Here is a 27,653-nt window from a genome sequence, read left to right as displayed (position 1 = left end):
TTGGGATGGTCTGGAAAAGTTCAGTAGAACTGTAGAAAACTAGAAATGTAGAACTGAAATGCAAATAAAATAAAACAAACTATCCTGCCACCCTACTGTGGGTGGAGGGGTTGGAGCTGGGTACACCTGGAGCCTGTCCTGGCATTTGTAGCTCAAAGCTGAGCATGAGGAAGGCTTGTGAGCTGCCAGTCGCCTGCCGTGTGTGGCCCTGTAGCGAGGAAGAGTGCGGCTGAGAAGGAGCCCTCAGACAGGTGGGCTCTGATGCTGTTTTTGAGAATCTGATTCAGTCGTTCCACACACCCATTCGCCTTTGCGTTGTAGAATGCACTGCGGATGTGTCGAATGCCTCGGTCAGCCAAGAAAGACTCAAACACTGTCTACAAACGGCAGCCTGTTGTCAGTGGTGTTGGTGGTTGGCAGCCTCTAGCAAGCTGCCTGGGTTGTGACCAATCCTGTGGAAGCTACTTCTGGCCATTTTGAATGTAGGTCATAGGCCACTATGTGGAAGTGCTGATGGGGCAGGACACTGTGTAGCTCCCCACAGATGCCCAGCTGGAGGTGATTCCAGGGCTTGGCCGCCCAGCCTATGGGCTGAAGAGGAGGCAGAGGAGGCGCTGCTGTTTTCCCGCTAAGGAGGCTGGCCAGTTTCTGACCAGTGCCTCTATGTCCTGATCGATTCATGGTCACCACAGCAGAGCCCGGCATCGTTGCTTACTTTAACAATGCACAGGTGGCCTTCATGTGCCATCTGCAGGACACGTGCTTGGAGACTGGCTGGAATAACTGTGCAGGAGTCGTTCCAGCAAGAGAGCTCATCTTTGACATGACGGAAGGGGCCCAGCTCGGCAGGTGCGGAGCTGGGAGAGCACTGTATCCTGTTCTGAGGCCTTCTGAGTTCCTGGGGAGAGACTGTAGCCTGAAGTAGAGAGTGGAGCATCTTGATGAGGTCGGGCTCGAGTGTGTCTGAATCAGGGCATTCAGGTGGGTTAGGAAAGGTGCGGGACAGTATGTTTTCACGTCCTGGAGTGAAAAAATGTATAACTGGAGCCTCTCAGACCAGTAGTGGAGCCTGAGTGGTCAGTGTCCTGTTCCTGAAGTGGCAAGCAGTGCGGTGAGGGCCTGGTGGCCCATCCATAGTGTGAATGCACAACCATACAAAAACATGTGCCACATCTCTCATTCCCAGATGCAGGCCAGAGCCTCTTGCTCCCCCACAGAGTACTTCTGTTCGATTGGACAGGTCACTCACGGCAGTGCTGGAGGCATCGCAGGTGACAAAGGTGGGGCTGGAGACGTCAAAGTGTACCAGAACAGGCGGTGAGGTGAGCTGGGCATTCAGGAGGCTGACGGCTTCGCAGCAGGTAGGCATCCAAACCTAAGGGGCGTCTTTCTGCAGTAGCTGACTGTAGACTTTAGGCTGTAGTAGCTGAGTAGTGTGGCAGAAACCGGAGGTAGTAGGCAGTCTTCCCAAGGAAGGAGGTGACCTGAGCTGTGGTAGGTTCTGGATGCACTGAATGGCCTCAATGTTGGACTGCAGTGGGGTGAGGCCGGCAGCTGTAAGGCGACAACTCACAAATTTGATGACGTCAGCGGCAAACACACATTTCTCTCTGTTGAGCACCTTGAACACCCTGTGGAGGCACTCATCATGGCTGGCAAGGGTTGGGCGATGAACCACAATGTCATTGAGGTAGATGACCACCCCAAGGAAATCGGATGAAGATAGTGTACATCACTTTCTGGAAACAGCTGGGGGCGGAGCTCAATCCCCGAAGAGCACCCTTGTATAGCGGAAGATTCCGATGTGTGTGACGACAGCTGTCAAGTTCTGGCTGTCAGGGTAGAGAGGAATCTGGTGGTAGCCCTGTCGAAGTTCCAGTTTCGTGAATACAGTGAGGTAAGCTCTTCCACTTTGGGCAGGGGGTACTTGTCCAGTATTATAGCTTTGTTCACTCCATTCCGGTCCACGCAGACTTGCAAGCCCCTGGACTTAATATTTAGGAACTGTGATGTGATGTGGTGGTGTCTCTATAGGGAATTTGAATTTCTACATGGGGAAGGGACATTTGAATATCATGAATTAAAAATAAAAATATGAAACCTCATCCTTAAACATTGGAACTGCCATCCAAAGTTATTTGAATAAGACTAGTTGTATTTGCTAGATGCCTGTCTGGTGTCTGCTATAAATTCATTTCTGCTTAGAAGTCTTTTTGACTGTGATGTTCACAGAGGAGAACAGAAAAAAGGGAAGTGGTATTTCAACACATCTTTCCCTTGTCTTGGGACATCCCCAGAGGAGATATATAGCTGTGTTTAGAATCCTTAATCTTTATTTTTAATTTACACCAGTGTATTTTACATTTTTGCAAAAGTGTTTTGAGGAAAAAAATTGAAAATCAACTGTAGCTCAAGCCAGTAAATCCAAAATCTGATCAAATTCCCTTAATATTTATTTTCATTCATCCATCAATCCATACTCTAAGCACTTCTTCTAAAGGCCTGAGCCTATCTCTGCAAGCTACAGGCACATGGCAGGGTACACCCTGAATGGAACATCAGTCACACAGAAGCCAATTAACATACCAGTATTTCTTCGGACTGTGGGAAGAAACCAAAGCACCTGGCGGAAATCCAGAGTAACATGGGAAGAACATACAAACTCCAGGTCCAGAATTGATCCCAGGGACCCAGAACTATGAGGCAGCAATGCTAACCACTGTGCCACTATGCCACACACTACTCATTTTCAGCACAGAAAAAAATATGTGGCCCATTTTGTGGGAACATATAGTGGCCAAACTTGTACCAGATCTGATTAACAGCCTCTCTTGAAAGGGGATGCTTCTTCAACACAGTTCTTTTCAGTGCAAGTGTTGCTTTGTGGCTGGGCTGCACATTCTATACTGACTGACCACAATATTAGGAACCTCTCCCCCTCTCCCCACGGAGTGAGGTGTGGACACTTATTCATTCTCAGGCAAGGCATGGCTGGATTGAGCAGGGAACAACTGGAACAATCTCCAACAATCCCTGGAACAAGCATTTCAATCCCCCACACCATGACCCTCTTTGCAACCTCAAATGAAGGCTTCCCTGCTTGGATGGAGGAGGATTAGACTGTGAATATTTCATGCACTAATACATGCGCTATTAAAGCAATTCTTTTAGCTCACAGAAGCCCAAAGGTTTGTAAGGTGTTCCAACAGACATGTGTCCATTGATATTAACCAAAATCTTGTAGCCTTTGGCTGTACTGGCAGGCATCTTTGTTCTTCAAGACACAAACTCTTACACAGTCTTTTTAGTCTTCTTTAAATCACCATGGGTTTAGGGCTTGTTGGGGGGAGGGGGGATGTGTAATTGACCATTTCAGCAATGAGCTTTTCCACATTAGCAATTAAATGAAAACCAGAAGCCTGTGTGGTTTTTGAGGTGGTTTAGGTTAATAGAGAAGAAAGCCCTTTACAAGCTCTTAATGCAGATCAGATAGATTCTGAGGGATACAATAATATTAGTGGTGTTTTACGTGTAATGGAGAGATTACTCGCAAACTCCCCACAATATCCACAACCACAATTCATTGTTCCTTGTAGCTCCCCAGACAGCAGAGACTACCGAGGTGTCGTCTCCGACACACTTGGTGAGCGATATCACACTTCAGAAACATACTGTACATGTAACTCTGCCTGCCCTCAAAACTATGTGCTCCTCTATCAAGAAGGTGCAAAGATTTGTTCTAATGGTAAAACTCCACCACTGAAAACACAGAAAACAAGTGGAGTAAATGCCCTCACAATTAGCTAGGAGTTTGCCTTCAAATTTAATCAGAAGAGAAGTTGCATTTTTCTGATTTTTCCCATTTCTCTTATGAATTAGCAGAGAAACAGAGGGCTTGCAATATTTCTTTCATGTTCTCAATACTAACAGAAACAACTCTGGATCCTCATTGTGCAGGATTATAGTTTCAGTCAGGTTTTTCCCTAGTTATCTTTTGTTCTTTATTGAAAAGAAACACTTGATTATTGCATTTTCTCAGGACTTCTGTAAAGGTCAGTACTGTAAAGATAAGCCTACCTCAGCTTAAAATCGGGTCTATGACATCAGTAACGAACGTCAATGCCATCCATTTATGCAGAAGTGAAAAGAATTGGCAATCTTTGCACACTTTGAACTTAGAAATGTAGAAAAGAAAGTAATAGTTTTGGTATAATCAGAATTTGCTGCACAAAAAGACAGTTATGAAACAATATTCTGTGCAGGCTTTCTGAAAAGTGACTAACTAGACATCACCCTTTTGAGTTCAGCAAGATAACAGTTAATGTTCACAGATTGCAAGGCTGGTTATTTGCTAACTGTTATTATGTGAAACAGCACAGAGAGTAATTAATTGGTAAATGTGAGTTCATCTGGGAAAGAAATCAGACTTACATAAGGTCCTTGGGGTGGGATCTTCTTGTTAGATGCACCACATTGGGGTACCATACATGTGATTGTGAATGATAAGCACCCAGTTTTACATGACTTTCTGAAACGTTATGGCTTACATTCTCAATTTGATTGACTGGGGACGAAGTCTGATACAACCTCCAAAGCAATTCTATTAGCTCAAAAGTGATGTGGCAGGTGTGGCTCATTCACAGCAGGGATTCAATCTCTTTGTCTCAGGCACTCAGGTGAGGTAATTTGCCCAAGGGTACAACAGCAGTGTCTCACCTGGGATCTGAACCCACAAACTTCCAGTTACATGTTCAGAACCCAAACCACTGCTCCCCTGCTGTGTCTCTGGGATTCTCCCAGACTCCAGCTGCATAGTGCCTCCTAAAAAACAGGTCAATTCTGCAATGCCAAAGGCTGACCTCCTGCCAGGAGCTGCAACTCTTCAACACTACAAGGTGCCCTAGGAGGTTATATCACCATAATAAAAAACAATTATATTTAAATTATAATGACATAAGAGTGAGGACAATATCTTTAAATGAGCTCTGATAGCTTCTGTGAATTATAAACGTGAATGAACTTTATGTGCATAGAAACAATGAGGTAACATTAAATTGCTGGGATGCATAAGAAGAACTATTGCATTACTCGTCCTTCGGATGAGATGTCTGTCCTTCGGATGAGACGTAAAACCGAGGTCCTAACTGTCTCTGGTCATTAAAAATCCCAGGGCGTTTCTCGTAGGGGTGTAACCCCGGCGTCCTGGACAAATTTCCCATTGGCCCTTACCAATCATGGCCTCCTAATAATCCCCATCTATGAATTGGCTACATTACTCTGCTCTCCTCCCCACTGATAGCTGATGTGTGGTGAGTGTTCTGGCACACTATGGCTGCCGTCACATCATCCAGATGGATGCTGCACATTGGTGGTGGTGGAGGGGAGTCCCCATTACCTGTAAAGCACTTTGAGTGGAGTGTGCAGAAAAGCGCTATATAAGTGTAAGCAATTATTATTATTATTACAACAATGGATTTTAATGGTGTGCTCTCTTTAGCTAGTCAGAAAACTACCTCTTCTCTTTGTTTCTGTAATTTCTTAATTTTACTCTTTTTTTTGGTGACTTGTTCACCTTGATTGGGTGTCTGCTGTGCTGCATGGAAAAGACAAGACAATGTCTGTATTCTTTTGTGTAAAATTAGAAACGGCCTCTGTCATGACACACACCTGGTCAGTTCCAAGGCCTTTTCTACGAAGCTGCACAGGAATAAAATTGACCCATGAGAAAGAGCTGATTTTATAGAGCTGTTTCTGTCTGAGCATTGCTAAATAGAGAATGCAGAGCTGCTCGCTTTGTGGTTGGCTAATTTCCTGGGGAAGGTGTGTGTGGGGCTGAGCAGCGATGTGCAGAAATAAATTGACATGAAATTCAAGCTGTGAGAAACCTGTACTTTGTGCGTGAGGTTTCAGTCTCACTCAGTCCTACTCATTTCAAACAGGCTGCGCACTGTATGGCCAGGCAGCCAGGAACACCACAGCAGGTTTGCGGTCCTCTGAGGTGAAATGCATGTCTCTTTCACACTCGTCAGCTAATTTGCTTAGTAAATAACAAACATGTCAAATCTGTCTGACTTTGCAACCTTTCAGCCTTTTCTGGGTAACGCTGATTAGAACTAAACAGAGTCCTTACTGAGACAGAATGATAAAGCATTGTGTAATACCTGGTGGCAGTTGGAGTGGAGTAGCATTGCTTTACTTTTAAGAAGCTGGTGTTGCAGAGCTGAACTTGTTTTGTTCATTGCTTCCGAGCAATGGTTCTATCAAATATAGTAATAAAGAGCTGCCCCCCCTCAAGGGATAACTACAGCAGAGACTATGGTAGAGGCATTCCTGGTGATCAATATGACACTTCTGAGGTGTGCCTGCCCCTCAAACCATTTGTGTGATTAGTAGTTTTTTAACAAGGTGTAAAGATTTGTTTGCAAAAGGAAACCTCCACCACTTATACACCACACAAGGTTGTAGATTTTATTTTATTTTGCTTGTATGTTCTCTTAAACAACAGATGTCCTGCAAAATGTCCTTTGGGTTCAATGAACAAGGAGACTGTGTAAGGGCAATGCATCACTCAACAGAAGACAGAAGCAAATCATAAAATGGGAAAATCCAAAAACCAAACTCAATGTATAGTACAAACAATATATTCTAGATATTTTGACCTCAACACACTAAGTGTGTTGGTTAAGCTCAGGCCAGCTGATGTAATACTGATACTATAATACTGATGATTGTATTATAAGGTTTTCTTTTTGAACAAGCATGCATTTCAATTTATATGTATATTTCTTAAATAAAGACTCTGACAGAAACATTTACAGAAATAAACTCCTGATTGAATATGGAAAGAGCTAACTATAGAGAGCTCTTTAGGGAGGGCTATTTAAAGATTAGTCTTTGCACAGTGCTGACTCTCGCCAGGTAGGAAGGGATTTAGATGGCATTCACAACACAGACATATTGCCATCAGTTCTCAGCAGAAAAAATAATCCAACCATTAATTTTCTGTCCACTTTAACCAGTACAGGATCATGGAGCAGCCGGGACATATTCCAGCAAGCAGTGTGTGCAAGGCAGGGCTGCCTGCCTGGATGAGCTGCCAGTTCTTTGCAGGGTACACACGGACACACACACACTCATCAGGGTCAGTTTTCCTAGAAGTCACAAGTAGACCTACAAGTATATCTTTGTGGGAGGAAACCAGGGCACCCAGAGGAAACCCACTTGAACACTGGGAGAACATACAAACTCCATGCAGACAGCACCCAAGAATCCACAGGGCCTTAATGCTGTGTGCCTCTGTGCTGCCCATCTGCTATCCTATTAATTCATAATTAATGTCACACTGGAAATACAAGCACTCTATCTAGGTGCAGCCATATTTCTTGAAAAGGTCTTTTTAACTCCGAGATGAACAAACAGATATGGTCATTGCAAGTTATTCGTTGTTATGTGGTGGAACACACATACATATAGAACAATCATCGTTATAAAGCTGATATAGATATAGAACAATAGAAAATGCCACAATGACACACATAGCTCCCTAAGTGCGGAATTGAACCTAGGTCCCCAGCTCATTGGCAATGCTAACCACTGCACCACTGTGCTGTCTGGAAAAAATCATTTCTATAATAAATATAATTTATTTTATAATGTGTGTACAAAACACGCAAAAGTGCAGTTTTAATAACGGCAACTGAACGCGTAAAGATTATTTCTCATTCTTTTTGGAAAAGAAAACAAAATCAGTGTGAGGAAAATTTAGAAGCAAAGGAAGATTGTGAAATTGCTTAGCGCAATAGCTGTCCTGGAAGTCACTCATGGCTGGAAACCACATTCTTTTTTTTCATGTGGATGCAGGATTCCAGTTCATTTTTCAAGAAGTGATGCAAAAAGTTTGAAAAAAAAAAGGGCTTCTGTACTTCGCTGTAAAAAATAGGGTAGGCAGAATTCAGTCTGCTGGGACCTGTGCTGTAGTCATTGTTGTTGACTGCTGGCAGAAATCACTAAAGATCACAATGAAAAGTGCTGACACTGTGTCGACCACATTAATTTGCATAATACATTATTTTTTAGGTCTTTTCCTTAATGGTTGGAATAGCCATTTTAGATTTTATTTAATAGCTTTCCTGTTTAACAGCTCGACTTACCATGACAATATCTGTGCTGTTCAAGGAGTATAAGGATGTGTTCATATATACTCAACACATTTGCCTGTTAAAGCCATTGTCTACTGACATGCTGCTAGCTCAACAGTGGCTTATAGGACAGTCTGCATTGATTAGGGGAAAGAAGCATCTCTCACTGACATCACTGCAAACTTGCAGGCACCCAGCAAGTTGTATTTCACAGGAAGCAAAGAATATCCAGGTTGGTTCAGGCCTTAGAAAATCCTGCTGATCTTCGGCCATTTCAGGAATCCCTATCATGCGATGAGGGTGAGGACATAGAGGGCGTACATTCCTACAAGTACTTAGGGGTACACCTGGATAAGCTGGAGTGGTCTGGAAACACTGACGCCCTGTACAAGAAAGGCCAGAGCCAACTCTATTTTCTTAGGAGACTCAGGTACTTTGGTGTGTGTGGAACACTGCTACACATTTTTTTATGAATCAGTGGTGGCGGCGGCCATCTTCTACGCTGTTGTGTGCTGGAGCAGCAGCATCATGACAAAAGATGCAAATAGTCTCAATAAACTTATCAAGAAGGCTGGCTCTGTGTTGGGGATGAGCCTTGACCCCATGGAGGTGGTGGCTGAGAGGAGAATGCTGACCAAGCTCACAGCCATCATGAACAACACCTCTCATCCGCTTCATGGGACTGTTACTGGGCAGCGGAGCACTTTTAGCAACAGACTGCTCCAGCTACGGTATTCAAGGGAACATTTCCGCAGGTCTTTCCTCCTGGCAGCTGTCAGGGTGTATAACGCTGCCCTAGGCTAGGACTGTTAGCCCTTCATTTGCTCGTCTATGGACAGCATGTTTGCTCCATTGTACTTTTTGGACAATCAGTCTGTATAAACCTATGCACATTTTGCACATATTTTATTGTTTTTACAGTGACTATGATCATCACATTTTGCACACACCTATTTATTTATTTTTTATTTTTTATTTTTATTTGTTTTGTTGTCTTTTGTTTTACAACTATTCTGATGTCTGTTTTTGCTTGTCTTGGGCTGGACTGCTGTAACACATCAATTTCCCTATGGGATTAATAAAGTATTATCTATCTATGCCCGTTAACAGAATGACCCAGGACCAGAATAAATGAGGTCTGGGCTGTACCCCAGCACGTTCATTTTCTTTACCATGCCTTTCTGTTTTTATTTCTGAGTTCTCAGCGGGGGACACAAACATGGATCAAAGTTTGAAAACGTCCTGACTTTTATTATGGCATAAAATAGAAAAAAGATAATTCACACAGAATAATATGAAAATGACACTAATAGCCTCTTTCTGCCTCTTAAAGGATAGACATTTTCCTGCTACTCCTGTAACAAGAGAGCATTTATGGAGTTTCCACTTTTCTCACTGCTTGTATCTCTCTCAGTCTTCTATTCAGCCCTTCATCTCTCTCTTTCATCATACTTTCAACTTGTTTTCTTCTTCAAGCTTTTGAAATGGCCAGTCCAAGTCCTTGCACACACAGCATGACGTCAGTGGAAGGCATAAGTTCAAATACTGAATAAGGAAGATACCAAGCCCAACTGTAGTTCATCTAGCAGGCTGTATCCTGCACATGCCAAGCAGCCTACCCTAAAGCATTGCCTAGGAGCAGTTTTAGTCTGGACTGTCACATACAGATAGTAACTGTATCAAACAACAGGAACTGTTCATGCATACTTTAACTGTACTAAGAGTAAGAGCAGAAAAGTACAACATTACACAAAATATGAACCACATTTAGGGTAGTAGAATTATTTCACACAGAATCGAGTTTTTAAAATGATTCAAAACGAATTCTTTGTGAAGACAAAATCTCTTATCATGTAATCACTAAGAGTTTCAGTCCATTCAGCAAATCATGAAGCTCTTGACCTGAGGACAATACTGAAGTGAGGGACACAGAGATGACTTGCTGAACCGCTTTCTTAGTCTCGTTAAGACAAAGTAAGAAGAGATTATCTCACATTAGGAAAGCTCCAAAAAAATTTTCAGCGCTCGTTTGCACTAGGATATTTTTAGTTTCAGTCACTGTAACAAAAATCTGATTCCCTTTTAAAAGGTAATAGATCCCACCAAGGAAGCTGTTTACTAACTCACCTTCCTTGTCATTTTTGCAGTAGGACCTGACGGAGCTCATCAGCTCCACTTCTCTAGAAACTGTCTGTGTTATCTTAAATACTGTGTGCTTGAAGGTTTCTAAGCGACCGGTTTTGCAATCTCTTTCACCATAAATGATTTTGGAATAAATGAAATAGTATCCCTCCTTCTTAATGACCAGAGCACCATCTTTGTAGTCCATTTCATAGGTGTAGGCATCTCCGTTTTGGGGCTCCCAGGACAGCTTCCCATCATTACTGGTGTTGAATTTACAGCCTGGAAAACAAGGCATGTTATTATTGATGGCGGTTTTATCTGATCTCAATTGCTAAAATTAAGATCTAAGCATCAGTACCTTTTTATTCTTCCTAATTGAAAATGATGCTGCCTGACAAAATGCAGAAAGAGGATGAATTCAGGTGAGATAAATTCAGGAAGGAGGATTTTCATGACTTTATCTTTCATTAATGTTTTTTTCTTATAGCAACTAAACAATTAAACTTAAGGATCTAGTATACATAGTAGGAAAACTGGAACATAAATATCCATCCATTTTTTAATGGATCCTTTAGGTTTATTAAATTCAGGGTCACGGGGAAGCCAGCACCAATCCTAGCAGGTGGGGGGCACAAGGCAGGATGCACCCTGGATGGGGCTCAAGTCTGAAACACACACATACATATATATATATATATTTATTTATTTAAGACTTAACGTTAGTAAGTCTACTTACTAAAGTAGTTTACTTTTGTGTTATGCTCACCCATGCTGTTGTCCTGCCAGTCAAGTTACACTAACACACCAGCTAGCCACACCTCCACTCATCTGTCACTCAGTGCCTGTTGCTGTGGATACCAAACTGACAACCTGACAGACCTGGACCACCTGGATACTTTTTTTACCACACCAGCTTCAGGTGGTTCAGGATATTTAAACTCAGATCTGACAGAGCTCTGAGATCTCTGAGGCTTTTTGAAACAATTGTGGTCTGTTTCTACATTTGCTCCTTAGTTCCCTACCCACCTTGGTTCCTGTGTTCCTGTCTTGCTTGTTTGTCCCTGGATTCTCAACCTGAGCTTTGCCCTGACCACTTCTTCTGGATTTGCCTCTATGCTATGAACTGTTTTTCACTTGTCTCCCAACACTGCTTGTTTTTACAACCTCAGCTTGGATTCCCCTTGTGCTTTGCTACAGTGTTTCCTGGATCTGACCCTTGCTTTGCTAAACCCGACCACTCTCACTGATTCCCCTTTGTGCCTTGGACTGTGTTTATTCTCTCATTTACTAGCTTTGATCTTCACCGGTCACGGCAAAACATTTGTCTGCGTGCTCAGCACAGTTCGGCCCCTGTCTGCACATTGCCTGAAGTTTCCCTGTCTGCACACTGGCAGCAGTTTCCCCATCTGCATGCTACCAGCAGTTTCCACCTCTGTGCAGTGCCAGCAGTTTCCCCATCTGCACGCTACCAGCAGTTTCCACATCTGTGCGCTGCCAGCAGTTTCCCTGTCTGCATGCTGCCAGCAGTTTCCCCGTCTGCAAGCTGCCAGCAGTTTCTCCATCTGCAACCTGCCTGCAGTTTTCCCATCTGCACGTTGCGTGCAGTTTTCCCATCTGCACGTTGCATGCAGTTTCCCATCTGTGTGCTTCTTGCAGCTTCCCTGTCTGCACACTGCCTGCAGTGTCCCCATCTGTGCACTGTCTGCAGTTTCCCTGTCTGCTATTTTAGGTTTAATGGTAAACTTACACTGTGTGCACTTTGAGTTCCATGCAATCCCTTCTCAGTAATTATCGGAAATTGTAGATTCAGCCAACTACAAATTTCTTATATCACATTTCCACTGATTGGCTCAATTTATATTGTGAAATACTTTTATCCATTTCTCAAAAAAATGAGATTAGAACCTGCTTCATAATGATCATTTGGTATCTAATTTATCATTAACAACAAGTTCATATGCAAAAATACCATTCTGGCAACATATAGTATTACCCATGATCTATTACTGGAGCTCTGCGTTGCCTTTCATATAGTTGATCATACCATCTTGCTGAACATGTCAGAGAAAGTTATTGGTATAACTGAAACTGCTTTTTCCAAGTTTGAATGTTATTCATCTGACAGGAAAAGGTAGTTTTCCTCTTGTGCAAGTTTGGTGACAACTGGTGTCCCATAAGGCCCTGATATATAGTCCTGCTCTTATTAGTATCTATTTACAGTATTTCCTTAAGGAAAGATTCTTTTGTAACTATGAAATCAATTGTCTATTCTTTTCTTTCTTGCTGGTGTATCCAAACAGGATCCCAACAGGTTTATGCATGTTCTCAAGCTGTTTAATATTTAAAATATTAAAACACATGAGAGGCTGCAGTTCCTAAAAGAAGGACCCAGAACCTGGGATACTTCCCAGTCATCATCAGATTCTATTGTAGGTCTATTTTAGATTGTAGGTCGGTCAGTACAAGGCATCTTAAAGTCATAGCTGCTAGTTTATTTATGCAATATCTCTTCTAAGCTCTTTGAACACTCATTCATCCCAACAAATTATAGGAAGCCTTTTTTGAACTCATCAAAGTGGTCGAAATGAGTAACCATATCATCATCATATTCATCTTCAATGAACAAATTGTTCAGAAACCCTATTAAAGATACATTAAATTACATTTGATTTTATAAGCGACCAAATATGGCTAATCAGGTCTGCTTAGTCAATAGTTTTTTTCCTGTTTCTGGACATGGTGACCTCCTCTTTATACTTAGCTTAGCTGACACTGTGACTGTGACATTTGCTTCCGTTGACTTCATGAGGTTAAATCTGAGTCACTTTTCCATTTTAGAGACAAATGGTTGGTTAACCATGGGCTCTACCTGAAAAGCATCTGCATGCTGCAAAGCATGTAATGCATATGACAGAGTTCAGCTCTGCTACTTGTGATTTTGCTAGAGTGAGGGCTCAATGTCCTGTTGATATCTCCCACATGGTTACTTAGAAATGTAGGCTAAGTTTATGGTTATGGACAACACTGGCCTTACAAGGTCCTTACAAGGAGTCTAACACCATCTAGCAGTAGAATGTAAACCACATGATTACCACCACTAATTTTCTTTGACTAAAGACACTTTTATATCTAAGGCAACTTACATTCAAACCTCTTTACTGGGTTTTACTAAACAGTACAACAACAATCTTGCCTAAAATTTGAACCCACAACCTTCTTGGTATGAGTCCAGAGCCATGACTACTGGCATGTTTTACACTGACAGCCTAAAAGGCCTCAATGTTTTTAGTCTTAAACATACAGTACAAATCTATGAAGGAACCTGATACAAGTACTATGTATTTGTATGGTCAAAGGCTGACCCAGCGGACTTCTTCAAGTGCTAAACCCAGACCAGAGGACACAGGTAGAAACTATGTATTTGTATTGAATAGTATTTAAGATGGAGAAACATAAAGCATTTCTGTACACAGACTGTCACGTGATTTAAGAACATGCTATCCCAGCCATATTTTTAAAGCTGATACACATCTTTTTCCAAGACAAAAACTGGATGGGATCTTCAGACCCTAATTGGATGAATAGCATCATCCCATTTATAACATTTTCTCATGATCTCATGTTATTCAATCTAATTTTAAATGTTTTACTATGGCACAGTAAACATACAGCCAGACCTGCTGCATATTTTGACAAACGTGCAGGTAATTTTAAGAGAACAGCAGCATTTCCAACTTATAGCCTGATTTTATCAGGTCTCAGGTCTCGTCAGTACTGGAATGAGAGACAGGTGCCACTGTCAGGAAATCTACATTCCTGATTAGGGTGTTCAGCTTAGGTGTCTCTGAGAGGCTTCTGTAGGGAGCAGTCATGTTGCCAGTGCAGTCACCCCAATAAAGTGGGTCCCATCCTATAGGTAAAATTAATTTTAGATCCTTTGGAATTAAAAATGTTGTAAAAACTAAAGGAATTATTATTATTACTACTACTGTTGATTGGATTCCGAAACAAAAGCTCTTACCTGTGACATGAGCTGAAGGCTTTGTCAAGTCTCTGTGCATATGTTTGATTTCTTCTGTATGGAATAGAAAGAATTACACAACTTAATGAGTCTATGTATGTTCACATGCACCGTGCACAACACAATAGAGTTATCTCAGGTGGCATCATGAAGCTCTATCTAGATTAAATATAATGCTGTTTACTCAGAATGAATATACTGTCAAAAAGAGATAAGAGATGACACATGAGACTTGCAGAAGCTCAGTTTCTGCTGTCAATATTGTTTCTCATCAACAGTGTGTTCAAGCTGCTGATTGCATTGGTTTTTCACCTTGCAGATTTTGTTGCAAACCTTTTCGAACAGTAGGAACAAAATACAATCATTATTTCCACCTTTATGCATCTTCTTAATTATGAAAGCAGTGCATCCTACTTAGACTTTTTAGAATGTTCAGTCAACATGGTAAGGAAAGTATATTCCACGTAGTAATTTAAATGGATAAATTATTACATTAACCATTAAGTACCTTAAATACTACATAAAATATTTTGTAAAATGTTCAAAACTAAATGATAAGAAATGAAAGGGACATACCATGGATCTGTTTTGCATTTGTGATTTCTTCATTGTTGGCCTTATCTTGTTCCTATAAAAGAACTGCAATTATTTCTCTCTTCTCAGGGATTCTCATTAAAAATCAACAATAAATAACTGCGATTAAACTGGATCATCACAAGGGTCTGACATTCCCCCCCCCCAAGTTCTGTACACCAGAGTGGAGTAAAGTGTTATTTAATAAGTTGCAGTAAAGAATAAAGGGATAACATAAACATCTGGGGTGTGGGATGGTTGTACAGTTGTTAGAATTGCTGCTTCATAGTGTTGGTTCAAATCCATAGCTGGTGTGTGGAGTTCGTATGTTCTCCTGTGTTCATGTTTGTTTCTACTGGGTGCTTTGATTTCCTCCCATGGTCCAAAGACAAGCTGAGAAGTTAATTGGGTTCTTGGAAAACTGGCTCTAGTGTGAGTGTGTTCAAGTCTTTTTCTGCAATGGACTGGCATCCTGTGATGTGTGTCATACTTGCTCCCACTGGAGCACTTTAGAAAGCGTTAGTGTCTTCATGGCATCCAGCAGAGCCTCAACTAGGTCAATCAGCTGGTTGCTGTGACTACATGATCAGGAAGGAGGTCTGTTAGACCTGCACACAATTGACGACCACACTTGTCTCATGGGGAACAGACTATTTAGAGACTTCTCAGGGATTCTCATTAAAATGAGAATTTCTCCACTCATATCTTAGTTTTAGAGTTTTATTCTGAGCCTCACAGTTTTGTTCTCTAGGTCTGTGTTCCCTCTTTGTTTTATTTTCTGGATTCCCGATCTTGCTGTGATCTGACTTCACATTTTGAATTCTTCTTGTGCTTTGCTCTAGTGTCACCTTGGCTATCAACTTTGCTTAGCTTTCAACTACACTTTGGATTGTGTTTTCCTGCTTATCTACATGCTTGTTTGCCTGCTTGTCTGCCTGCATTTGGATTCGTCTCAGACCCTTGACTGCTGCCTTCTTAAAGTATAAGCAGCGTCTCTAGACAGAGACAGTTCTCTGTACTTTGAATACATATATACGTGACACTGCAGTCAGAGAGTGGCATAGTGTCTGTCTTTTTAAAAAGATCTATTTTCCCACTTGAATGAAATGAGGCAGATAATCCTCTTTTAAAAATGGATATTAAACAGAGAAATTCAACAGAAAGGTAACCCACTATTCACTACTCATACTCATATCTACTTACAGTAAGTGTGGGTTTACTATGCAATAAATGTTAAGATAGGTAAAAACTGAAATAAAACTCATTAAAACTAAAAAGATGAAAACTAAGAAAGGTCACAGAGTTGAAAGTTAATGTTTTGTAAGATATGGTTAAATTTCTGTCTAAGGGAAATGGAGCAAATTAAGCTTTAATGCTTAATATACTCACTGGCAGGGTACTTCATCAGCTTAGTATTACAAAACTCACTGACACTGATAGCTAGCATGTTCTTGAACTGCACCAGTACGATACTTTTTCTTTGTTTAAAAATCTTATATTCCATATGTAGTCTTTACACTATTTTGTTAACATTTCTCCAACATGATTCTCTACTAATCTGTCTCTTCCTGAGAGAGACAGATATTCTGTGATGGGCTATCTTTGATTGCAAAACCTCGGACAGTGAGTAAGCATTGGGAACGAGTTGGTGGATGTTCTGTAGTTGATGTGGCCAATAGTACTTCATAGATTCTACCCACGCCTCATGTCTTTGTTGTAAAAGTAACACATAGCTTTATCCAACGTGAGCTATTGGGCAATGGATTATTACGCGTTAGTGTTTATGTTGTTGGAACTGTTGCTTGGATAAAGTCTTTCAAATTAATCCAAGTAATGTTGGCCAAACTAATGTGCTGGGACCATCACTGCATGTCTTGTGTCAGGACCATGGTTAACCTACTGAATACATGTCTCTCAGTTTGACACCAGAAGCAGAATGATAATTGATTTCATGCTCGAGGTGTACTCTCATATTAAGTACTTTTCTATATGAAATAAAAGTAACTAAGTGGGATATTGTGATGTAGTTTGTCATATTGTGTAGAGATCCAAGCAGAAGCTTCTACATCCTGTTATTAGGTTGACTGGTGAAAAAACGCACTCCCAGATCAGACGCTGCAGGTTGTACTTACTGGGCTTCTCATCCGCAGGCAGTGAATGAGGTACCCCTCAATTACGACAGCTAGGAGCGCCAGGGCTATTAAGATGTAGAGCAGTTTCCAGGAGACCTGGCTCTTCCTCTTCCGAAGTTCTGGAGTCATGGATGCTCCAGCATCAGGGTCTGTCATTCTTAACTGTCAAAGTAACAGGATTGTTTTTCACACGATGCAATGGAATGCACTCACTTCTGAGAAGTTGAAAATCAGAATAAAATACATAATGAGAAATACAGAGGAGAACTAGTCAACGCAACAGCACCTGCTGATTTCAGGTTTAGAGTAGTGTGCTCAAAAGCCTGTTAACCTTCAAAGAAACATAAAATGTACACAAAATGCTTTCACAGCAAAACAAGCTTTTTGTTTTTCTGAATCCCCACACTGGTTGTGAAGTTGGTGAGGGGCACTTGTTCTTTAAAAGACTATCGCCTCTGCACAATGCCATTGAGTGACAGTTCTCTGAAGAGGGGAAATACCCCATTACTGTTTAACACCTGTAAAAATAAACTAGACTCCAAATAGCATATGACCACAGTGATTATTTTTGTATAAAACTCACTATGTTCTTGGAGTTACAGATAGATGTAATCCAAATAAATGGTTCTTTGGGCCAAAAGTTAATTTAGCATACTTTATTTACATTGTGTTTCAGTGTAAGAATTTAGAGGTGTTTTCTAACACAAGATAAAATCAAGCTGATTTTCTATTTTGTCAGTGAAAAAAAAACACATCTCTTATTTCTTGCTTGGTCTGTACCTGGTGACAGTTGTTTCAAAAATGGGGAGCAAAGTGTGCTTAGATGGAAGCTTTGACAATTTCCCGGAAAATGTATTAAACTATTAATGAATTTATTTTAAGGTGGTCCTCAAGATCTGCAAAAGAGCAGGGAACACTGAAATAAACTGACTGGTCACATTGTGTAGACTTCCTTGCTGGCTGCTGAGGTTAATTTCAAATATCAAATTGAAGAGTGCTGACCACTTCCCATATGCTTAAGTGACAACGAAAGAGCTGGCTGTGTTTTTTCAATAAAGTAGTTCTGTGGTTTAACTTGGCACTTGGTAGCCTGGCACATACAAGTCTGGAATGGACATACAATGCAGACTGTGCCCCAGATGTCTAGTTAATATTTGGCCCAGTGAGTGCAGAGATAAAAGAAAATTTCAGCTGACTTTTGGAATGACAAAATCAGTTGCGTACCTACAGTATGTGGTCCTGCTATAGCATATCAAGCAGGAGCTTTTTACTGATGAACTACTATTGAGCCCCATTTAACAATGATGGATTCCAGAGGCATGACTGACCAACATGTATGTTTACACAACACATCCTACATATGTTTCCCCCCGTTCTGTGAGTATGATCGAACTATGGAAATGTTGAGTACTGAACTTGACAAAATGAAGAGAGGATAATAAACATCGAGGAGAAGTTGTCACTTTGTTAATCATGTTATAATTTTGCAGACTGGATAAAGGCTTCTTGGTTTACATACAGTAATACAGAGGCAGTAACTTTACCCATCTCAGCTGTGCCTTATCCACAAAAAAAATAAAAACAGAGAATCCAATTTTGGGGATGGACTGAAGCCCTCAGTTATTATGGGTCATGATATGTAGGTTAGGTTACTCTATGGGCCCCAGCTATTGTGTTTCTCCTTTAGATTGTACACTGAGAAAGACAGAAAGCAGTCAGGCATGTTACACTAAATCCTGTGTGCCCACTTCAAGGATCACATCAATTTACTTAGAACTCTGTAAGAACTTCGAACTTCTTAGAACTTCTAAGAACTTCGAACTTCGAACTTCGAACTTCGAACTTCGAACTTCGAACTAAGAACTTCTTAGCCTATCAAACAATCTTTTGCACTAATATACAGTAGCTGTCTCAACAGCTGCAAAGAATTATATTCTCCCAGCTGCCAGACACATTAGAATCCCAGTACTTAAAGCCTCCGGGCAAAAATAAACCTGCCATCATGGGTTTGTGACTTTTGGGTGGCATGGGCCACTTTTTTTATTTAATCTAGATCTTAGTTTTTCACAGGCTCATCTACTTTGATTCTCGTCAGCAGGCCATGGAAAAATAACTCAATAAAAAGCATTCTGAAACCTAGTACTTGGTACAGTGTGGAACAGTGATGATTTTCAAAGCCTGTAAAACAATTTAAACAAAACAGTGTAGACAAAACACTGTTTCCTGTCAACAGTAAGGAATGGCCTCATCAAAACAAAAGGATGAAGCATCCCTAAATAATTAAAGGCTCACCTCAAATCAAAGTCAGAAGAAAAAGAGAAGCTGCAGGACTTGGTTTGAACACCCTAACCCTCGCTGTGCAGGTCTCGAAGTCAGGGCTCTGGAGGGCAAAGGCCTGAAAAGTGGTTGAGGAAATCCAAAACTGCTGCTACAAGTTTGACTTCTTACAAAACCAAGATGTTTCCTTCAGTTATGTGTGTCATGAAAGGTGATGGAGATGCAGAGCTGTTTCGCAGGCACTGCAGAAGCCCTGTTTTTTTTCCTCTCTCTCTCTGAGGTACGCACCCGCGCAAGAGAGGAAGTAGTGGTCGCCGGCGTTATGTACAAGTGCGAGGGCGTCACAGCCAGCCGTTTAAATATCACTGCTCCGGCCCCGCGTGTCCACACAGTCTCTAATCAGACTCGGGAGGGACAGAGACAAACCTGTAAAGCCCCTGGGGAAGAGAAAGACAAAACAAAAACCTTGACTTCAGTTATTTTGTTTGTTGTTTTCTTTTGAAAAAAACAACTGTAACTACAGTGGCTGTTGGAATTTGCCCCTCAGTTTTTGGGATGCCAGCTTCAAAGTAACATCAGTTTCTGAGGACGCCTTTCTGTACTCAAAGCATTTTGCCTCTTGTGAACGGCTTTGTTACTGCCAGCTTTGGGAGGTCCAGTGGCATTCTTCTCTCACGAAGGTCTTCCTGATTGGTTCAACAAATCCCTGTGAGGCAATGGCCGACCCTAGTGTGGTTTATCCTTCAGTCTTTGTGGTGGATGGGAAGACCAGTGCAACTTTTCCCCCGGATCCACGGAAAAAACGGACAGGGACGGCACAGACACTCCTCTTTGTGCTGCTGATCCTGGTGCTGCTTGGCATACTGATTGAGGGTTATTTCATCTTCCAGCTGTGGACAAGAAACTCTGTAAGTACCGCCTGCAGTATTTGGATTGGCATCAAGGGCTAAACTAACACTCTTTTTAATGGGACCTATTTTAACCTTTTGCCAAGAATCTAAACCATATAATAGTCAAATAATAATCGGGTCATTTTCAATCAAATTGTTTTTCTCCAGAGTTAAAATGTTTTAATGTAGTTAAAAATCTGAAAGTGAACAGTAAAGATTAAATATACAAATAGAAAAAGATACACATAAGAAATGGTCTTTATTATGGGACATATGCTTCTGTCAAGATTTCTGCAGTATACAGTAAATTGTGCTACAACTTGACATTTATAGGGCTGCTTTTCAAAGCATTTTGTTACTCTCCATTTTCTGAAAGTGGCTGCGAAATTGTTAAAGGGCAGTTCTCTTGCAATTAAATGTTGTAGACATTGGAACAAAATGTCAAAGCTTTCACTCTTAAACATGATCATATTCTGAAAAGTGCTGCACTTGAGCACGCACTGGAAAGTTGCTGTATATGCTAGAAAAAAATGATGTGGATAAAACATTGAAGATTTATGAAGTTAAATTATATGTACTTTTCTAATGAACATTTAAAATTTCTAGATGCTAAAAAGCTTAAATTATCATTTTCTTAAAGGGGAATGGCTTTTATATGATTTTTGGAAACCATAAAAGCTCTCATAGCATTTTTTATATAGTTCAACGGGTTAACAGCTAAACAGCTCTGTAAATCTATGTTGTACTGCAGAGGGACATTGTGCAATGCAATTGAAAATAATCTGGTTTTAATGTAAGAGGTCAGATCTTCCTGCAGAAGAGATTTTATGGTAGCTCTTCTGTAGACAATTATAATCGTTTATCTGTCCATACCCAGGTAGACAGTGTTAAAAAAGACAAAAAAAAAGGAATTTGAGTAGGTTAACTTACTATTAATACGTATTAGAAATGCATTTTAAATTTCAAATGGTCAAAATCCAAAATTAAGGACAACACCAGAATGTTTGTATGCCAGAATTTATTATCAAAGAAATGTGGAGAATTTTGAATGCCCATGTTTTTGGTACATTAGGTTATGCTACAGTAAATTTATTAGACATGTTTCAGAGACTGGGATTAATAAAAAGACTGCACTAGCTAAACCAGTAGGAAATTCCCATGGTCTGTATGCAAATCCTCTTTGATAGTCTATCTATATTCATAAGGAGAGTTACACTGGGTATTGATATCCTCAGTTAACTAGGTTTGGCTGCGATAGTATACATCTAAGCAGGTAGGGAACTGCTCACATTAGCTAAAGCTGTGCATTGCATGTCCAACATCTGGTATAGCACAAGACTTAGGTGTCCATCAAGCACTGTTAGTCATATTGTTAATCATTTCCTGTCACTGACCACTATTAGTTACCAATCGATTGCTCGTTATCCATTATTTCTGTTAATAAACAGCACAGCATCAAGTATGGTGCACTCTGCCATTCATAAACTCAATGATGAACCCCTCAAGAAATGTCTTACAAAGGTGGTTGATGATTGTGATGAAATGTGATGTATATGCTAACACAAAAAATAAATCAGCCTAATGTCCAGTACAGAATGCATGTAATTTAGAACATGCCTTAACTACAAATGTATTACAGTCAAAATACATGGGGCATTAATGCATTTAGTTTCCACAGAGCTGTGGTGGCTTTTCAAAGAACCATTTTGAAAGAGGAAGATGTTCACTTGTTCCCCTTTGTAAAAACATGTTGCTGGTCTGTTCCTAGGGTCATACTTTGGCTCGTTGTTCAGTGACCATACACCTCCATGTCCCAGCATGTGCTCTTTTTTTCCATTCCTTCGTTTTTCTGATGGAACTTTGTGACTCAAAGCTTGACCTTACTTTCCTTTACTCACTTGTGCTGTTCTGTAGCAGACTGACCCCCCCTCTGACAGCAGGTCCTTTCATAATTTCATCATGTGCTCCTAAAAAATCATCTTGATTTTGCTTGCCCCCCCCAAAAAAAATGTTTCAGTAATTTGTAGAATCTTTTTTTCATTTTCCCTTTTCTTCTTATTTTGTAAAGCATTTGGAAATGCAAGTGGTACAGAGATTCTATTTGAAAGGACACACATTTGGTTCTGCAATGGTGTTTGATCTAGCTGGGAGATGGTTATCTACATAATTCAATCAGATCCAAGCTTTTTTACTCACTTTTGTTACCTTCCTGCCTTTTTCAAGAGTCATATTAAGGAAACATTAACTATAAGGCTCACATTACAATAAACAAGTGCCTTGCCATGTTTATTAAACAGACAATATAGTACACGAGCAAATAGCAGTTAAACATGGTAGAGACAGTCAAATTCTTGAAATTGAATTTTTCAGTTTGGATCATAGCATTTATTATCTGCCTCTTCCAGTCTTGTGGATTGAAAATATATACAATTTCTATTCATCACTGCCTGAATATATTAAAAGAAAGAAAAATCCAAGATAATTGGATAAAGTTTCGATATTTTCTCTATTAGATCAGTGTGTTAGGCCATGAATTTGAGGATGCCACGTGCTAGTTTGTTTCCTGAAAATCTTCATTCATTGTAGTTGGAAATCTAAGCGCAGAGAAATATAATCCTAGCCTTATGCTTTTTTACAGGAAAAAGATAAGATCAGCATCAATGAAAACAGTCCTCAAAAGTCAATCCAAGGTAAGTGTTATTTAAGATAATTTAAAGTAAAAACAAGTTGAAGAGAAGATATATCAATTAAGAAGTTGTATCATGGTTTTGTTAACTGCATGAGAATGAAAATGGTGGTTACGTAGTCAAAAACCTTTTTACTTAGAATTCCAATGTATTCTTATGGTAAAGCTTTAATTTAAATGAATATTCCACTTCATATGTGCTGAGCTGGAGGCAAAGATTATAACTTACTGTCTTCATAATAAGGTTTTGGAGAGATGCACATGGTAAAAATGCACTTTGCTTCTTAGCTGAAATGAATTGTTTTAGCATCTAAGGCTTGAAGGATTAAGAAAACTGCTCAGTAGTATGAGTACAGAACCAGCCTTCCACAGTAGAAGATTATGATTAAGTCTAACATGGGTAAAATTAATCTTTTTAATTAATCTTAGTGTATTAGTATATCGCCTTCCATGGCATACATAGAGTACTGTATATGAATATGTTCAATGCGAGATCCATGTTATTTTCTTTCAGAGCATTCAGTTTTCAAGTTATTTTTTTACAGAATTCAGCCTAAGTATTCAATTTATGTGCAATTTATTTTTCTCTTTTCGATACAGATGAAAATGAAATAAAATCAATCCAAGCTGAATGGGATCAGAAAAAGCCTAAAGCTCATGTTACAGGTAAGAGTAGTAAATTAGATCACTAAGCTTATAAATACTGGAACTCCGAGTTTGTGAAATTGTGCTGAAGACCTTTAGGATATATTTGTTGCATGTGCATGTGAATGACATTTAAAAACCTTGACTCCATGCTATGCCGATGACCTTGTTATCAGAGCAGAATACAGGCCTGCCTGAGTCCTTTTCTCTGAGTGCTTCTAAAAGTGAGAGAGAGTCCATGTGCTGTCAGAATCACAGCCAGCAGGTGTTTCCAGATCTCACTAACACTTTGCACATGGGCGATTGTGGGTGACTAAGCCCCCCCTGCCTTGAAATGCGAAGATGTGTCACTATGACCTGAGACAGACTCAGCCTTTACACACATTTGTCCTTTACAGACCAACTATATTACCAACCCAGAGCTTTAACCTGTGTTTATAAATACCTATGTTGCTGACATAGAAAACGCCAAAGACCCGGCCTTTAAAAACTGCAGGCTGAGCTGAAATTTCAGCTTCTGCAGTATGTAGTTGTAGCGCAGGTGGGCTACCCATACATTTTCCAGGTGGAACTAACCCCCTCTGATACTTAGTGGAGATGTGGCTCAGGCTTAGTCTAAAGAATGAACATTTAAATCTGGATGTATTTCTTGAAGATGGCCCCTGATTTTGAAAACACCCTTAACAAGCTGAAAACGAAATCTGGCATGGATACTTTGTTTTGGTGACACTGCCTTCCTTTGCAGGTCTGCATATACTGTACTGCTGAGTCTATGTTTCAGACATATTTTTAAAATGCAGTATTAAAAGTTGCTTTTCATGAAGTTTGTCTTATACAGTATACATTTTAATGGTTTTGTAAATGAAGTTGAAAAGATTTCATCTGCAGTTGAAAAGCTGACCCACTTTTTCAATCTCCAAATAAATTCCTACTGGAGTTCTTAAATGATATCTGCATGAAAAAATACAAAACATTAAAACATTTTCTCTAATGTATTCTGTCTCTTGCAAAATTTGTTACTACATTTTGACATATTTTAGAAAAATGTCATTTTTCCATCAGATGGTACTGACTAGTGAATTAAGTTACCCAATGTTGCATAATCAATTCAATGAGATAATATGAATTATAAATTAAGCCAAGTTAAAATTATGCACTGACAAATTTAGAAACGTTTGTTGATTACCATTACAAAATTAACATTTCTATGCAGAAAAAGAGTGCTTAGAAAAAGTGCTTAAAAACTCAAAGGAATGGAGTGTTTAATTCTCACACTGGGTAATCTTAAACACTGGGAAATATTAAAAGTTACTGATGAAATTAAACTTTTAAACCAGTGGACTACTTTTAGAATTAATTATGATTCAACCTAAGAATACAATTAGAAATGACAAGAGTGTATTCAGGACTAAAACATTGAGAACATCTCACTTCACACAAAGGCTACAAACTAGCAAGAAGTAGTTCATTCTACTTAAAAGAAAAGGTTAAAGGAAAAATGCAATGTTTTAACTGTACAACATTCTTCAGATGTGAGGACTCACACTATACGCACCACTAATCAACTTTGACAATTACTCAAAAGTTAAGGTCAATTTACTCTGGAGAGGAAATTTAAATTACAAACAGCAAATAATTGTAATGCAGTAATGAGTAATACATATAATTTTAGTCCTGTCTTTAAAAGATTAGGAAATATTGAAAAAAATAAAATAGCATTAGTTATGTACAGCACCATTAGAATCTAAATCAGATCAGCCTTTATTTTTTTAAACGTAATTGACAAAACTACAGCCATGGTCATTTGATATTTACTTAAAGGATATACTGTAGTTATGAAGCATATTACACTGTATGTAAACAGATGGTCTTGATCTAGGAAAGGATTCATTGTCAGAGTAACAGTTTGGATGCTTCTTGTTTTCCAGGCTGTAACTGCAATGCCAGTAAAGAAGGAAAGATGTTCTGGGAGTCTGTGAATGGAGATGCCTTCACACACACGATAGACTATAAAGATGGTTCCTTGGTCATCAAGACTGAAGGCTTTTACTTCATTTACTCAAAAATCTTTTATGGTCAGCTGGATTGTAAAACCTCAGCCAAAGGAACCTTTAAGCATGGTGTTTACAAGTCAACACAGAGGTATCCGGGAGACCTGGAGCTCATGAGCTCCAAGAGGTACCACTGCAGAAATGATAAAGAAGACATGCTAGACAACAGCTTCCTGGGAGGAATCTATCATCTTACAGAAGGGGACCAGATTTTTGTTAAAGTGAATCAAAAAAACCTTATCCGGCTGCAATCCACCTCTGAAAACTTTTTTGGAGCTTTTTTGATTTAGCTTTCTTCCTTTTAGCTCTAGTCCTTTTTTAAACAGAACCATGGAAGCAACTAATTTCTACATTCAGCTCTATATCTCTTAGCTCAGCAGTGGCGTCTGGTTGGTTGGAGGCAGGAGGTATTGACAAATGCTGCTGTAGAACGTCATTGATAAGATTGTTGACTGGATCTGATCTCTCGGCATTTGACAGTTAATTAAACCCAGCACACACACATACTGGTCCTAACTACAGTAATCAATGTATTATCAGTAAGGTAACATACTGGCCTTACCATTTGAAATTTCTTTTGAAGATCTAATCATTTATATTGAACAGAGAGGAACACACTAGTGGACAGCCTCAAGTATGTCATTTAAATGATTAGAGATGTCAATCTTCATTAGGCCATTTAGACAAAAAGAATCATCCTACTTGAGCAACAGAAATTAAGCTCTCCTTTTAAAATTGAAAATATGATTATAGTACGAAAGTCCTAGAGAGAATAGAGTACTATCAGAGCTGTGACTTTTGGGCAGGTCCTAAGGATTATTGAGGAACACCAAAGGGGTCTTTGATAGCTAGAACCATGTGCTCTTAAGAGACTTCTCAATGTGAATGTACTGCTCTCCAGGAATGTGTGACCTAGATGTCGTAAAGAGACAGTGAGTGGGACACATGATACAATCTTGCTTTTTTTGCACTGTAATAAGATATTTGAATTCTGGGTAGTATAATGTAACAGAACCCCATTAAATGTATGTTTTTCAATAATATTGCATTTCAAGTGTTTAAGCACCTAGATTTAGTCTTTCTATTCATTGGTTTCAATATCTTTATACTGTAGGTCACTTACATATAATTTATATATTAGCATAAATATGCAATATTTCTTGTTTGTCTTGTCTTATAACAAAAATAGGAATGTACAGAATTTAACAATTTAACCTGCTTGGTTGAGCTACAGATTGAATGTATTTTTATCATATTTCTAATGTACAGATTTCAGCTGTTGAAATGAACTTACAGTTAAACCTGAAGATTGTAAATATTAAGTCACTTACCTGACAAATGCCAATAGATGCCAACTCTTTCAGTATGACTGGGACATCTTTAGAAGTTCTCATTGTGTATGTTTTTTTATTATAATTTTAAATAGGATTGCAGAAAACCTGGTTTAATGTTTAATGTGACTTGAATGTTAAATCTAAAGGTACAGTACCTGATATTCAGGTCAGTAAATATTTGCAAAAACATATTTATATATATAGTATATATTATTAACAGAAATTATACATTGCAGTTGTATATATTTCATTTGTCTGTTTGTATGGGATCATCATGGGATTGTTTGTTAGACCATCAACGAAGTCTAGGGACGCCTTCCTTTAATTATTATATTATTGTATGGATGTGCATTGACTACATAGAAAGCTGTTTAAATCTGCCTGTCAAACGCTACCTTGATCTCAGTGTGTGGAGATGTGAATGGATTAAGGTTTTAAAATTGATTTTTTCTCACACAAAGTGGACATTTACTCTTACAAAGCTTGTTGTTTATACTATGGTAAAAGCATGGGAATATATACTGATGGAAAAAAGAAAAGCAACATTTTCTGGAATGAGAATACTATAGTTATAGCTTATGTACTTTCACAAAAAGTTGTCAATTTGTTTTAGGCCCTCTGACAAGTAATGCAGCTTGTGCAGTGAGGCATTGCAACTTGCCAATCACACGAAAGCTCGTTAGGTGCACTTTTACCCGACGAGGTCCAGGTGGAACCCCAACTGCAGAGACGGTTTCAACAGACTGGCAGGACAGATGAGCGTCTAGGATCCGGTCGCCCTC

At 39.6% G+C, this 27,653-nt stretch overlaps 2 protein-coding genes across 2 annotated transcripts; one reads left to right on the top strand and one right to left on the bottom strand.

The window, feature by feature from the left end:
• Nucleotides 1-9,029: 9,029 nt before the first annotated feature.
• Nucleotides 9,030-19,520, bottom strand: LOC148650189 (tumor necrosis factor ligand superfamily member 14-like). The gene is made up of 5 exons (XM_088603747.1): nt 19,281-19,520; nt 16,989-17,150; nt 14,860-14,911; nt 14,284-14,337; nt 9,030-10,541 (listed from the first exon to the last, which is right to left on the bottom strand). Exons 2-5 carry the CDS (start codon nt 17,142-17,144, stop codon nt 10,129-10,131), a joined length of 675 nt encoding a protein of 224 aa, XP_088459873.1. The 5' UTR covers nt 17,145-17,150; nt 19,281-19,520; the 3' UTR covers nt 9,030-10,128.
• Nucleotides 19,521-19,644: 124 nt separating this feature from the next.
• On the top strand, nt 19,645-27,410 carry LOC148650188 (tumor necrosis factor ligand superfamily member 14-like). Its single transcript, XM_088603746.1, has 4 exons — nt 19,645-20,173; nt 22,794-22,845; nt 23,442-23,507; nt 25,415-27,410. The coding sequence occupies exons 1-4, from the start codon at nt 19,982-19,984 to the stop codon at nt 25,825-25,827; spliced, it is 723 nt and encodes a 240-aa protein (XP_088459872.1). The 5' UTR covers nt 19,645-19,981; the 3' UTR covers nt 25,828-27,410.
• The last annotated feature ends 243 nt before the right edge of the window (nt 27,411-27,653 follow it).

The sequence above is a fragment of the Lepisosteus platostomus genome, chromosome 13 (assembly GCF_059453375.1).
Source record: "Lepisosteus platostomus isolate fLepPlt1 chromosome 13, fLepPlt1.hap1, whole genome shotgun sequence".
In the NCBI taxonomy this organism is placed as follows: Eukaryota; Metazoa; Chordata; class Actinopteri; order Semionotiformes; family Lepisosteidae; genus Lepisosteus; species Lepisosteus platostomus.
The sequence above is the reverse complement of the archived record's forward strand: the minus strand, read 5'-3'. Positions and strand labels throughout refer to the sequence as shown.